The sequence below is a fragment of the Lissotriton helveticus genome, chromosome 10, assembly GCF_964261635.1.
Source record: "Lissotriton helveticus chromosome 10, aLisHel1.1, whole genome shotgun sequence".
NCBI classification, from domain to species: Eukaryota; Metazoa; Chordata; class Amphibia; order Caudata; family Salamandridae; genus Lissotriton; species Lissotriton helveticus.
In genome coordinates, this window is record NC_136071.1 from 383589733 (window position 1) to 383603124 (window position 13392).

At 41.5% G+C, this 13392-nt stretch overlaps 1 protein-coding gene across 1 annotated transcript in view; it reads left to right on the forward strand.

The window, feature by feature from the left end:
* The window catches only part of NOS3 (nitric oxide synthase 3), a 999469-nt gene that overhangs the window by 188342 nt on the left and 797735 nt on the right, over positions 1-13392 (forward strand). Inside the window, exon 2 of the mRNA XM_078662772.1 lies at positions 3193-3295. Coding sequence (XP_078518898.1) covers positions 3193-3295 — 103 coding nt within the window. The remainder of the gene's footprint in view (positions 1-3192; positions 3296-13392) is intronic.

Below are 13392 nucleotides of genomic sequence, written 5' to 3' on the forward strand. Positions count from 1 at the left end.
CATCAGTTCAGACGATCTGCCAGTACCCAGACATCAAATCAAATGTACTGAGGTACCATGCAGCCTCTAGCCGATAAATGAGCTCATCAGCTCCGGTGATGGGGTGAGCATCAGTCTTGGTGACTGAATTGAGTCCTCTGTAGTCCAAACAGAACCAGAGTTTGGGTATGGCAACAGGCGCAGCAGCCTTTGGGGCCAAGACCACTGGGCTGGTCCTAGGGCTGTTAGAGGACTCAATCACCCCTAAGGCAAACATCTTGGAGACCTCCTCCTTGATGTATGCTCTGACCCTCTCAGTCACTCTGTAAGCCTTGTGCTTAACAGGGGGACTGTCTCCAGTGTCTACATCATGGATGCACCACTCAGTGACACCAGGAACCAGGGAGAACAAATAAGAGATTTGTCCCGACAGTTGGCGACAATCATTCTGCTGCTTTGCGGTAAGGGTGGAAGAGAGGTTTACACCATCCACTGACCCATCTTGCTCTGTTGTAGACAGGAGGTCAGGAAGAGGCTCAGTCTCCTTCTCTATTCCAGCATCTGTCGCTAGGAGCATGGTCACTTCAGCCCTTTCTAAGTTGGGCTTCAGGAGGTTGACATGTAGGACCCGCAAAGGGTTCCTGGGAGACTGCAAGTCCACCAAGTAGGAGACATCATGAGCCAAACCCAGTAGGAAGGCTCTGGACAGCACATGGACTGACCCAGGCTCAGCAGCCCTAGGCTCATTGTACAGGAGGTCATTCTCCCAGTAGATCCAATGTGACCCAGACTGATCACCTGCTTCCTGGCTTATGGCCTGTTGCCGCAAACCCACAAGAGAAGGGAACTTTTTCTGCTCTTCACAAAATTCTTTCCTGGAGGGTCCTCCTTCTTGCAGCCAATGAGTCAGCTCAAGCAGGTCCCCCAGTTCGGCCACTTGCTCCCCTGTAGGTTCCAGGGCATCCCCCTCAAGGTCTGCCTCCTCCTGGATCCCCGAGAACTATGGGGGCTGGTTTCCTGTGCCCCCTACCTCTTCTCTTTAAGGCAGGTACCTAGGCCATACTTTCAGGCTCCAGGACCTATTGAACACCTTTACTGGCTGCTATAGACCACCGAGTGGTCACACAAGCCCACTCAGGCAGACCCAACATCTCTAAATGAGACCTTCTCTCCACCTTAGCCCAAGGAGAGCTCTCTAAATCATTGCTCAACAGACAATCCACAGGCATGAAAAGAATTCATTAAAAAGCTTCAGGTCAACCACTTAAATTTAAGATTTACAAGTACCATAAGTACAACTTCTGTGAACTTCCTTGACTTAACCATCTATGTTAAAGATGCAAAACTACATACTATGCTGTACAGCAAACCTACAGCAGGAAATACATATATATATATATATATATATACATAGATAGATGGCCTTTGGGTCAGCTCTGTTCTGAAACTGGTCTGTGTTAGTGTCATTTGCACTCTACTTGAGTCATGACAGTGAACTACATGGGGTAATGGCTCAGTCACTATGCATCAGTCATTGGCTCTCTTGCCCTGTGAATGACAGAATTTACTGATCCTATGTGTACATCCACCTGAAAATTAGTGCACTTTAGTGTCACAGCTGGTTGGCTAGCTCTTTAAGAAGACATTACAGCTCTCTAGGCAGGGGAAGCTCATTTGATCGGGCCACTTCCTCTGAACGAGGAGACTATTATGGAATCCTGTTGCCCATGGTGTATTATTGTTTTACCATTCCATGGTGGCTAACACTTTAGTTTTAAATGTGGCAGCCATGCTTGCACTTCAATAGAACAATAGCCTATATCTTTGCAATACAGACACCTGCTGCTATGTTTACTTTAGTTATACCAAGCATATGTCTACCATGCTTATATGGCAGCATTTTTCTTTTTTATTTGTATTCGTTCAAGGTTTTGTGGATATGTTGTTGAGTTGGTGTGTGTTTTATTGCAGTTGTGTCAGAGGATGAATGCAAAGATGAGTGATAGAGTGCATGTATGATGACTATTCAGTGCCTTAAATCCATCACTGAACCAAAAGGCCTGTTAATTCATAAGCCAGAATTGTTGGCATTGCCAATGTTTGTTAAATGTTTGTTAAGAATTGGGTTCCGTATAGTAAACTATCACTGCTTACCAGTGTAACACCTAAACTGTTATCCTCGTGGGATAAAGATGCATGCTATTGCTACCCAAGTAATTGCTGCACCAATTGGCATCCACCATTTAAGGATGATTTTCCATTATTATTTATTTTGCTTATTTTTTGTGCTAGTAGTGTATACATCATTTTTGTATGTCTTAGATAAAACGGAGCTGCTGCAGGACATGTACAGCTAGTCAAGAGTTAATAGCCTTGCATAACGTTTCACCTCAATGATGGCATTATTACTGACCAGAGCTCCTACAGGCAGATTGTAGACCTGTTTAGTTAGGAATGAGGGTCTGAACACTGTTGAACAGTGCTCTAAATAGAAAATGACTACTCCGGGAACCAGGTAATTGGCGGGTGATAGCTGAAGGGAGTTGTGGAGCAGAGTCATCAGAAAAGGAGTAAAAGACAATCTATAAATTATTTCTAGCAAACTGCCACTACAAAAATAGGCAACAAGGGAAAGGGATAGTAACACTGTTCTAGCTACTTAACTGTACACAAGTAGACTGTATTTTAATCATATTAGAAGTAAATTCACCTGCTGAGAGCTAAATTGATCCAGAAAGTGTATCCAGTAAGACTATAGTAGGGGAGACCACTGTGTCAGTATCTTCTGAAATGGATATCTAACTCAGCCTTCCGCAGCCAGCAGTGGCCCTGCCAGCCTGGGCATGGTTACCAAGAATACCCACCACATGCCCCCCTCAACACAGGAAAAGAAAGAGAACAGATACTGTATCAAAAGCAACCTCTGCTAGAAGGAATTGGATATGTAGCCATTTTATAGGGTATAGGTGAGGAGGAAGGAAAAATAATCTTTCCATTTAAGCGGCAATTGTGAGGTCTGACAGGTGGTACTGATAGATGTGTTTCATTATTAAGTACTATGTTGAGTATAAGAGCATATGGTTGACATACCAGTAGACATCATCATCATAGAGTGTCAGTAAGAAGCTCAAGAGGCAGTGGTCATTTGAGAGAGTCAACGTAGCTGAAGCTTCCCAATGCTTTTAATTACCCCTTGGATTTTTCATTATCCAGGCCCACCATGGATGCTCCCATCCAAGTGCAGAAATTTCCACGGATCAAGAACTGGGAAGAAAGAACCATTAATTATGACAAGCTAAATCTGCAGGCTGAAAGGGTAAGTAGACGGTTGCAGAATGTTCTGGTCAAATCACCAATTTAGTATGTATCTGTTCCATGATTCAATGTTGTCCGAATAGACAGCTCAGTTATCTTTATCTGCTAGCCTATTCGGGGATATTTTGCTGGCTGCTCCATCAAAGATTTTTCAAAGACTGAAATCTGCTACAAGCAAAGACACTGACAACTTTTGATGTTTTGTTTAGTAAGGCAGTGAGTGGTCCATTTTAGAAGGGTCACACAGCACTTGAGTTTAGCAGCAAGGACTCAAGGCACCAGCTGTGACCTTGAGGGGTCAAATAAGATTGCCTGCTGCTCTCTTCCATCTCAGACGGAGTGCTAGATCGCTGGATTTTTGGTGTTCACAGTGTTTTCTCAGTCAGGCCTTCTTCAGCATCTATCAGTTAGAGACACTTGTTGTGAAGTGCCCTGTTGCAGAATAACACACTTTCTAACAATGTGTGAAAAATGCTAGACCGTGAACCTACCAAGAGTGATTGTCAATGACTGAGATTAATTCAATCTTTCCTTTTATCACATTCCTGCTTTTTGGAGAAGACTCTTTATCTATGACAGATTGTTAAGATAATAATGTCTCCCAGACTCCAGTTTTGAGTTTAGAAGTTCTTTACTAGAGAATTCATCCACCAACCACTCAAGAGCAGACTGCCCACACGAATGTCCCCCAGTAGCTGTTGCCCCTATGGGTTCTTACACCCCATACATTTTTGATCAGTCGTTCCCTTCTATAATGTTTGGGCAGCATTCTTTACTTATCTCACAGGTAAGAACATAACACATCCCTCTTACATAACATAACACAACAATATATACAATCACGACCCCCCTAATAAGATAAATAAAAACAAATGTACACAATGATAATGCTCTGACAGTTTTGATGACACCACCAGGAGTAGCAGTATACCCAGCCATTGCATTAGCATAACAAAACAGATGCAATTGGTGAAGGGTAAACTACCTCTGAAATAATGTAGAGGTTCGACATAACCCATATTCGACAAGTGCAACATAACCTATCCTTTAAGGTTTTCCCATCTCATAATAACTCCATCACCCTGTTCTTCCTACAGATCTAGCACTCTGGTTTAGGATTACTGTTCTCCTCCTCTGGAATACAGCGTTTTGGTTTCTTCCATCTAATCAAGCTGGACGTACTCCACACATCACCATTCTCCAATTCTACTACATTCTTCTTCACTTTTCTAATGGCAAAAGGACCAATGAATCTTGATGTCCCTTTCCGAACAAACACTGGTCTCTTCACCAGAAACAGTTCAACAACAGTCCAGGGTACAACTTTCACACACTTCTTTTGGTCATAACCTTCCTCATATCTATTCGGCAACTTTTCTTTAAAACCACACCATAGGCCATGTGCTTGATCAAATCATCTCTATCCATCATCCCTCCAGCATTATGGATTACTCCATTCATCCAGGCAGGATTAAGCTTAGTGTTGTCCATCCTACCTCTCATCCACAGAAAAGGAGACTTGAAATGAACTAAATTGGGAGCATTGAAGTTTGCCCACCACAATTAATCTAGTACTTGAGTTGGCTGCATTCTAGTATCTAACGTCCTCTGCACACATGACTTGACCAACCTAATCATGCGCTCTGCCAAACTATTGGTTTGGGGTGAATAAAACGCTGGCCGGTGATGAACAATGGACAACCCTTTCAAAAACTCTCGCATTTCTTGGGACGTCACTTTGACCCCATTTTCAGTCACAATGCAATTAGGGATCCCCTCTCTCAAAATCTCTGACTTTAAAAAGTCAATCCCCACCCTGGTATCTAACACCTTCACATACTTGGTGACCACCCATTTAGACATATAGTCAACAAGCAAGATAGCATGCATCTCATTCTAAGGTAACAGATAGAAAGGCCTGGCAAAATTCAGCCCAAGCTTCTTCCAAGGTTCACTGGGAACAGCAACCTCTGACAGTGATGCATTGATATTAGTCTTGCTCTTGTTGTTTTTAGTACAAGAATCATAATCCTTCACCACCTCCTCGACCTCACGGTCTATGCCCAGCCACCAATACAGTTCTCTCAGTCTGGCCTTGGTTAGGCTCCTTTCCACGTGACCCTCATAAGCCAAATTCACCACTTTCTCCCTCAGTTTAGTAGGAGGGAAAACTCTTCCCCCCCTGAACAGGTCATCCCTAGTCCAGTTTAACTCTTCTCTTACATCCCAGTAAACCAACAAGTTCTATGGAACAGCTCTATAAACTGGCCATCCTTTCACAATGAACCCCCAGAGGCATTGTGCCTCAGCATCACACTCTCTTGCTTCACACCACTCCTCTTCCTGAATGGCCACCTCGCCCCCAACTTATGTGATTGGGCTCCTGGCAGTCCTAAACACTAGTTTACCCACAGACAGTTAGCCTAGACAGACAGTCTGCAACACTGCTCTTGTTTCCAGTGATATGCTCTACACAGAAATTGAATTCACCCCCTCCTCCCATCCTTTAGTCCTATGGGTCACATCATCAGCCTGTCTTGTAGCAAGTAGTTGTACTATTGACCTTAACAAACAGCTAACCCTATAAGTAGAATCTAACATTTTTTATTGCCCATACACATGCCAAAGCCTCCATTTCCACCACAGAGTACTGTTTCTCAGCACCTTTGAGAGAACGTGCAGCACAGGCAACGACGCTCTCTACCCCACCACTGACTTGGGACAGTACCGCCCTCACCCTCTGAGACCAGCATCTGTCATTACAATGGTTCTTTTCTTGACATCAAAATGTCCCAGGGTGGGCATTGTGATGATATTCTTCTTAATCGTCTTGAATGCAAAGCTATATTCTCCCGTCCACTCAGTCCCGCTTCCCTTCCTGAGTATGGACCTGATGGATTGAGCTACACTGGAAAAGTTTTGAATGAATTTGGAGTAAAACTCCACCATTCCAAGGAAAGATCTCACTTGATCTTTATCCAGTGGAGCAAGTGCCTTCAGAATGGAGTCAGACAATTTAACTTTGGGTTTAACACCGTCCACTGTTATGGTGTGACCAAAATACGATACCAACATCACCAAGGACTTGCACGTCTCACTCTTAAATGTGAGTCCCGCCTCAGACAATTTTCTCAGAATAACTTTCAGAGTGGCATCGTGCTCCAACATACTCTTGCCATGGATCAAAATGTCATCCTGGAAACACAAGAATATTGCCCATCCCCTCCAACACTCTTTTCATCACCCTTTGGAAGCACACGGCTGCCAATGCCAGCCCAGATGGCATCCTGATGAAGTGATACACAAACAAAGGGGTAACGAATGAGGTGAGGTGCCGGGAACTATCATGCAGTTTCATCTGGTGATTTGCAGATGATAAATCTAACACACTGAACACACTGGCCCCTCAATGCATTGTCAATGACTCTGAAATATTGGGAAGTGGTTGACAACCAACCCAGATGTGTGTCTTTAGCCCTCTAAGATCCACACACATCCAAATGTGTTTATCCCTGCCCTTCAGAGCTAACACCACTAGAGCCAACCACTTAGCAGGCTCTATTTCCTCAATAACCCCTTCCGATGTCAATCTGGGGATCTCCTCTCTCAATGGTTCCATAATAAGATTGGGAACTTTCCTCAGTCTATGCACGCATGGTGTGGCATAGTTCTTAAGTGCAATGTTATGCTTGAAGTTGCTTAGAAAGCCCAGCTTCCTACCGAATACCTTGGGAACTTTATAAATATGTCCTCATGTTCCCTCTGACAGCATCATAACTTGCTGCAACCCATTTGGATTCAACACGATACCCATGTCTCTCCAGTGAATCCAACCCAAAAGATTGTCACCATGCTTGTCCACATAAACATTCCCCACAGCTTCTTCATCATGAAACCTTATTTTCATCACTCTGTAACCCAAGACATCAATTGTATTACAACAATAACTCACAGGTTCGATGTCAGGTGTAATGAGGAAAATGTGCCGGTCCCCAAACACCCTGTCCCGATTCTTGTCTCCCACCATGGTGTGAGGTGACCTGAGTCTGCCAACACCTTCACCTCTCTATCATCCAAAGTTATAGACCACTCAGGCAGAACAATGGGATCTGTGTCCACCTCATCCATACATGCCTTCACATTTAGAACCACACTCAATTCCTCAGAAATCGAATCGACCCCTTTGTCAAACCCTTTCTCCTCCTAACAAACCCTAGCATAATGACCTTTCTTTCCACATTTTCTGCAAATAGAGTTTCTAGAATAACACCTGTGACAATTTGCAGCATGGCCAGAATTGGCACATGATTTAATTCTTACCCCTTTGTGATGAGACGTGTCAGTCATAGGGTTCTCTTCCTTTTTCGCCCTGGCCATCAAATCAACCTGAGCAGGTTCTTTGCTGACTGATTCCAAAATTTGTGTCTTGCGCACAGAAGATGGCGGAACATCGCTCATCTCTTTCATCCACAAACTGGTGCGTCATAAGCGCAGACATTCCATTAACATCCCCAACATCACCCTCCTTATTATCTACAAGTATGATATTCAGACTGTCATGAATATTTCACCTCTCTATCCCCAAGTTATGTAAAAGCACAGCCTGCTTCCTGACAGCGGAGAGCCTCTCACACCCAACCATTACCAAATAAGAATTGAATACATTTTTCCATCTTTTCCAGGGCAGTGTAGGATCTTCCTTGACAGGCAAAAATACAGGAGGCGGAGGTAAATGGTGATGACATTTTGTATGTAACATTACGCTATGGCACGTTACACAATATACCCTGAAAGAATATCAATAAAAATGACTGATTGACTTTGCACTTTCCACTGAGAGTGTTCTCTTGGCTTACTCAAAAATATCCCCTTGCAAACTTGTGATGATATGCGATTGTCAGCTGATAATGCGTGACGAATTCCCTGAGGAACAGCAATTGGACAAAACACTCTCAAGAACTATTCACTAGTAACTCTTTCTTCATAAAGAATATAAAAAAAACTTCACCTGTAAACTTGTGAAGAACAGCGACTATTAGTCAATATTGGGTACTATGCAAGGTGACCAGGAATTCCCTCATGAACATAAATTGGACTCAGCATGATCAAGAACTCGGAGTAATAGTATTTACTCAGGCACAACTGCAGATTATATCTTACAAACCTTGAAGGCTCGCCCTGCCTTCACAATGCAAGTTGATGGCACGTCATGGCTGCAAACGAGGCTTCACTCCAGTGTAATACGGGCTTTGAAGGCGTACCCCGCCTTCACAATGCAAGTTGTTGGCACATCACGGTAGCAAACTCGGCTACACTCCACCGCACTATGGGCTTTATCCAAAAGCAAGATGGAAAGAGCACATTACAGCACGCAACTTGTATGTCGTCAACAAATGTGCCTCCAGGGATCGCGAGTCAGGCGCGAGTAGGCCGCAATGAGAGATGCGGTTCCAAATGCCTATATGATGTCTTCACACCAGGAAGTGCAGTCAAGGCACGGCCTAAATACTACCAGTAGGCCGCAGTGATGCCACCAGGAAAACACCACAACCTAGCTGTCACCTCCACTAGGCCAGGTAGAGCCGATCACGATTACGCTGGTCAGCTAGTCCAAATGACGTGATGCAGGTGAGTCACTGACAGAATACCAACGTTGAAAATATCGAAGTCCTATCTACATTAAGGTAAGTACAAAAATATAGAGAAAAAAAAATGTTGTAAAAAATATCGTTTTTTAATGTTTAAAAATAATATATAATTAAATAACTAATACATTTTATTAAAATAAACATAGTAAAAATGTATTTAAAATTATAAGTAATATATCATGTATAAAAAATAAACATATACATATAAAATATAATATATATATATATATACGTAATAATATTTACAATTAATTACTCTTATAACTTATAAATTGTTAAAAAACATTTTATACATTATAAATACATACATACACATACAACAATAATATAAATAGAAATAGAAAAACTATATATAACAACATTTAAAAAATAATGTTAAAAATAATTAGACACCACATTAACTAAAACAGTAAATATTGGATAGTGTAGGGGTAAAAATTACTGTTCTTACTCCAGAGAGTGGAACAGTAGGGAAAGTGTTGTATAGCGTAGGGATTAAAATTACTATTCCAACACCAGAGGGTTCAACAGTAGGTAACGTGTTGGATATAGTAGGGGTTAAAATTACTATTCCAACTCCAGAGGGTACAACAGTAGGGAAAGTGTTGGATAGCTTAGGGGTTAAAATTACTTTTCCAACTCCAGAGGGTGCAACAGTAGGGAAAGTGTTGGATAGCATAGGGGTCAAAATAACTTACTAATAATTAAAATAATGTTTTTGTAAAAAATAACAATTTAATGATTAAATTACCACAAATTATTTACCAATACCAATAAATAATTACCAATGAATAAATAGTTAACAATTAAAATAAATACAATTAAATATTAATTATTAAAAATGTATTAACAAATAAAAATAAAATAAAAAATAAAAAAAATCAATACCCAAAAACAATGTTTATTAAAAAACATTTAGCAATTAATAATTAATTAACAATACATTATTTATAAATGCCAATACATTATAAAAAATCAAATGTAATTACGAATTAATAATTAATGAACAATTATTTAAAAAAGTATTATTATTAAAAATGTATTAGCAATTAATAATTGACTAACAATGATTTAATTATCAATACTCAACACAAAAAAAGTGTTAATATTACTTCCCGCCCTATTACCCTATAACCTCACAACACAGTTCAATAACAAATTATTCCACTTAATATTATTACCAATTAATAAAAACTTAATTACCAATTAATAATTAATTAACATAAAAATGTTTATCAATACCAATAAATAAAAATTAAAAATGTACTTAATTACAATTCAATTACTTCCCACCCTATTCCCCTATGAACCCACAACCCACTAGAGAACTAAAACGCAAAATTTATTTTAAAATATTTAATAGTTCCTAAAAATATTTAATTAATTTACTATAATCAAATTACTTCCCACCCTATTCACCTATAAACCCACAACCCACTACGGTACTAAAACGCATAATTGACTTAAATAAATGATTACTAACTTCTAAAAATGTAATACATATATTTTAGAATTAGTACAATAATTAACAAAAATTATCAAAACAAACATAAAAAATACATAATAAAATACCTAACACTAATATTAATATCGAAATTAGTAACATCAATATTTTTGCTATCGATATTACTAACTTGGATATTAACAAAAACATTATCTCTTACCTTCAAGTCGATATTCTGGTCGTCGATATTCTTGATTTCGATATTCTGTCCCTCCAAAATTTTTAACTCGATATTATTGTCTGTCGAAATAAAAAAGTAGATATTTAGACTGTTTACCGTTGCAGGTATCATGCGATCATCATAAAAGCGTTCCCAAAGCAGCATCACTCATATGTAATATACCAGGGGGGTCATTAGGATGACGGGCGTACTTTGTCCGCCCGTCATCCTAGCGGGGATTGGGACCGCCCGCCATAAGGGCGGGGGTCCCGTGGGGGGCATTAGGACGTGCCCGCCACAGTGGCGGGCACATCCTGCCTTTCTAACACATCCTGCATTTCTAGCATTGTGGCGGGCGGTGCTCTCAGCACCGCCTGCCACAATGCTAGAAATGCATTTTAGCATTTGCATAAACAAAGCGGCAGGCACTGCGCGGTGCCTGCCGCTTTGTGTATGCAAATGTGGGGGGGTACCACAGGTACCCCCCGTGTGCAGCCCCACCCCTCCTTCACTCTGGGGGCCCACAGGGGACCCCCACAGTGAAGACCGCATGCCTTTCCGTGAAAGGCATAACTGACAGCCCATACTAATATGGCTGGCGGTGTCTATGAGACACTGCCACCATATTAAACATTCTCCGCCCCGGCCGCAAGGTGACCGAGCGGAAAAGCGGCGAACGGTCTTTCCGTCCGCCGCGGTCCCCCCGCCATACTAATATGGCGGGGGGGGATTCGGGAATGGATGACGGGCGTATTGCCTCCGCCAGGCCGGCGGTGGCTACCGCCAGCCTGGCGGAGGCAATCCACCCAACATCGTAATGGGCCCCCAAGTATTAAGGGGAGCTTGGTTACCCAGGATGCCTGTCCCCTCTCAGTCAGGTCGTTTCCACCTTGTTAAGATAATGTCTCCCGGACTCTATTGATGGGTTCAGAAGTTCTGTTTCAGCGAATTCATCTACCAACCATTCATGAGAGGTCTGCCCACATGAACTTCCTCCAGCAACTATCGCCCTCAGGGTTCTAACACCCCTTACATTCTTGATAGGGCATTCCCTTCCAGAATGGTTGTGCGGCATTCTTTACTTATCCCACATGTAAGCTCATAACAAAAATATACCCAGATGCAGGACCAATGCTCACTCTTCTACATTAATCACACTGGTAGGTCAGAACCTGCCTGGGGTTGCTTGTCTTCCCATCTGGTGGGTACCTGGCCTGGGCGTGTGAGCTGAAGTGTTCCTTTTGGAGCTGGAACAAACTGTTTCCCATATTCCTGATCTTTACATAGAACTTAGTGGGTGAAAAACAATGGATGGAGTTGTGGCCCAAATGATTGCCATTGGTAATGTGGTCCGAACAATCACCATTGGTTTAGATTAATTCATGCATTCCTTGAATGTGGCAGCAGACTTTCTAACAAAGCAGTAACACTCAACCACTAATAGGATTTAGGTAGAGTTAGTTTCATATCAGGGCAAAGCCTAGTAACTTTCTCACTCTTGCACAGCTCTCTTTGTCTTTCTGAGAGAAGGTTTTAATTTCTAGTTTTCCAGTTAACTGTTAGTAAGAGGCCCATCTCACACTCTTCTTTCCGTCACAAAGCACATCTGATTGAGAATCATGCACTGACAGATGACCTCTTGTGACCCAATGCACATCCCCATTATATTCTTCTTTCATGGTGGCTTGGAGATTTCTGATTAAGGGTAGCAGTGATGATGTGGCTTCAAATGTAGTCCTTCACCAATATTTCACATCAACAATACTATGATGACAAAACATTAAGAAGGAGTTGCTACACAGATGACACAACACTGCACATTAGAGATCAAGGAGTCCTGGCAGTAGCCCTGTACACTGTCAACCTAGGTAAATGGACAAATAACAAGATGCAGTGACTCCTAATCAAAGGGTACCTACATCTTAAACATACTGATCCTAGGTTGATCTCTAATAATAATACCCTATGGAAGCTCAGTGGTGTTATTTGTCAAAAACAGTGTGTCACAAGCCCTGCCAGAAGGGAGATGTTTTGTTGACTCACGATGTGGGAAAACTTATTTCAGCTTTATTTTTTTTAATTAAAAATCTATATTCCTATGCAGACTTGATGAAGACATAGGTTTTCCTCAAAGCTTACTTCATAGATAGCTGAGTACTCGTGCCTGATAAAGACTGGAAGGCCCATATACCCTGTTGATTTCTCTGTCAAAAAATCATTAAACCTGAAAAGTTTCACCATTTTTTCCCTACAGCACCATGATAACGTGCCTGTGCCTGCCCTGTCCTTATTTGGTTTGGCATACTCCTAACAAAATATTGAAAACAATGAGTCAATCTTGCTAAAGGGCAAGAAAGACCTTCTTGAGTTGGTTGAATTTTTCATTGCTGATTGAAATCCATTAATTTCACTAGTTATCTATACCACATAATTGCTAGTTTCTATTATGATCTGTTAGTATGTGATAGTAATGTTCAATAATACCAGTTTGACGAAGTGCCATTTTGAGCATTGCTGACAGTTTCCATTATGAAGTTAATATTTCAAGGTCAATTTTCATTATAGCAAGTCATGCATAACAATCAATTTACTCAGTGCTCAGAAAGCTCATTACTGCATCTTTTCATTTCAATCAATCAATCATCAGGGATTTTTAGAGTGCACTACTCATCAGGGAGGGTCTCAAGGTGCTGGCAGGGAGGAGGGATTCGAGCAGCTCAGGTCATCTGAAGAGCCAGGTCTTGAGGCTCTTCCCAAATGCTTGCAGTGTACGGCTTCGTCTCATG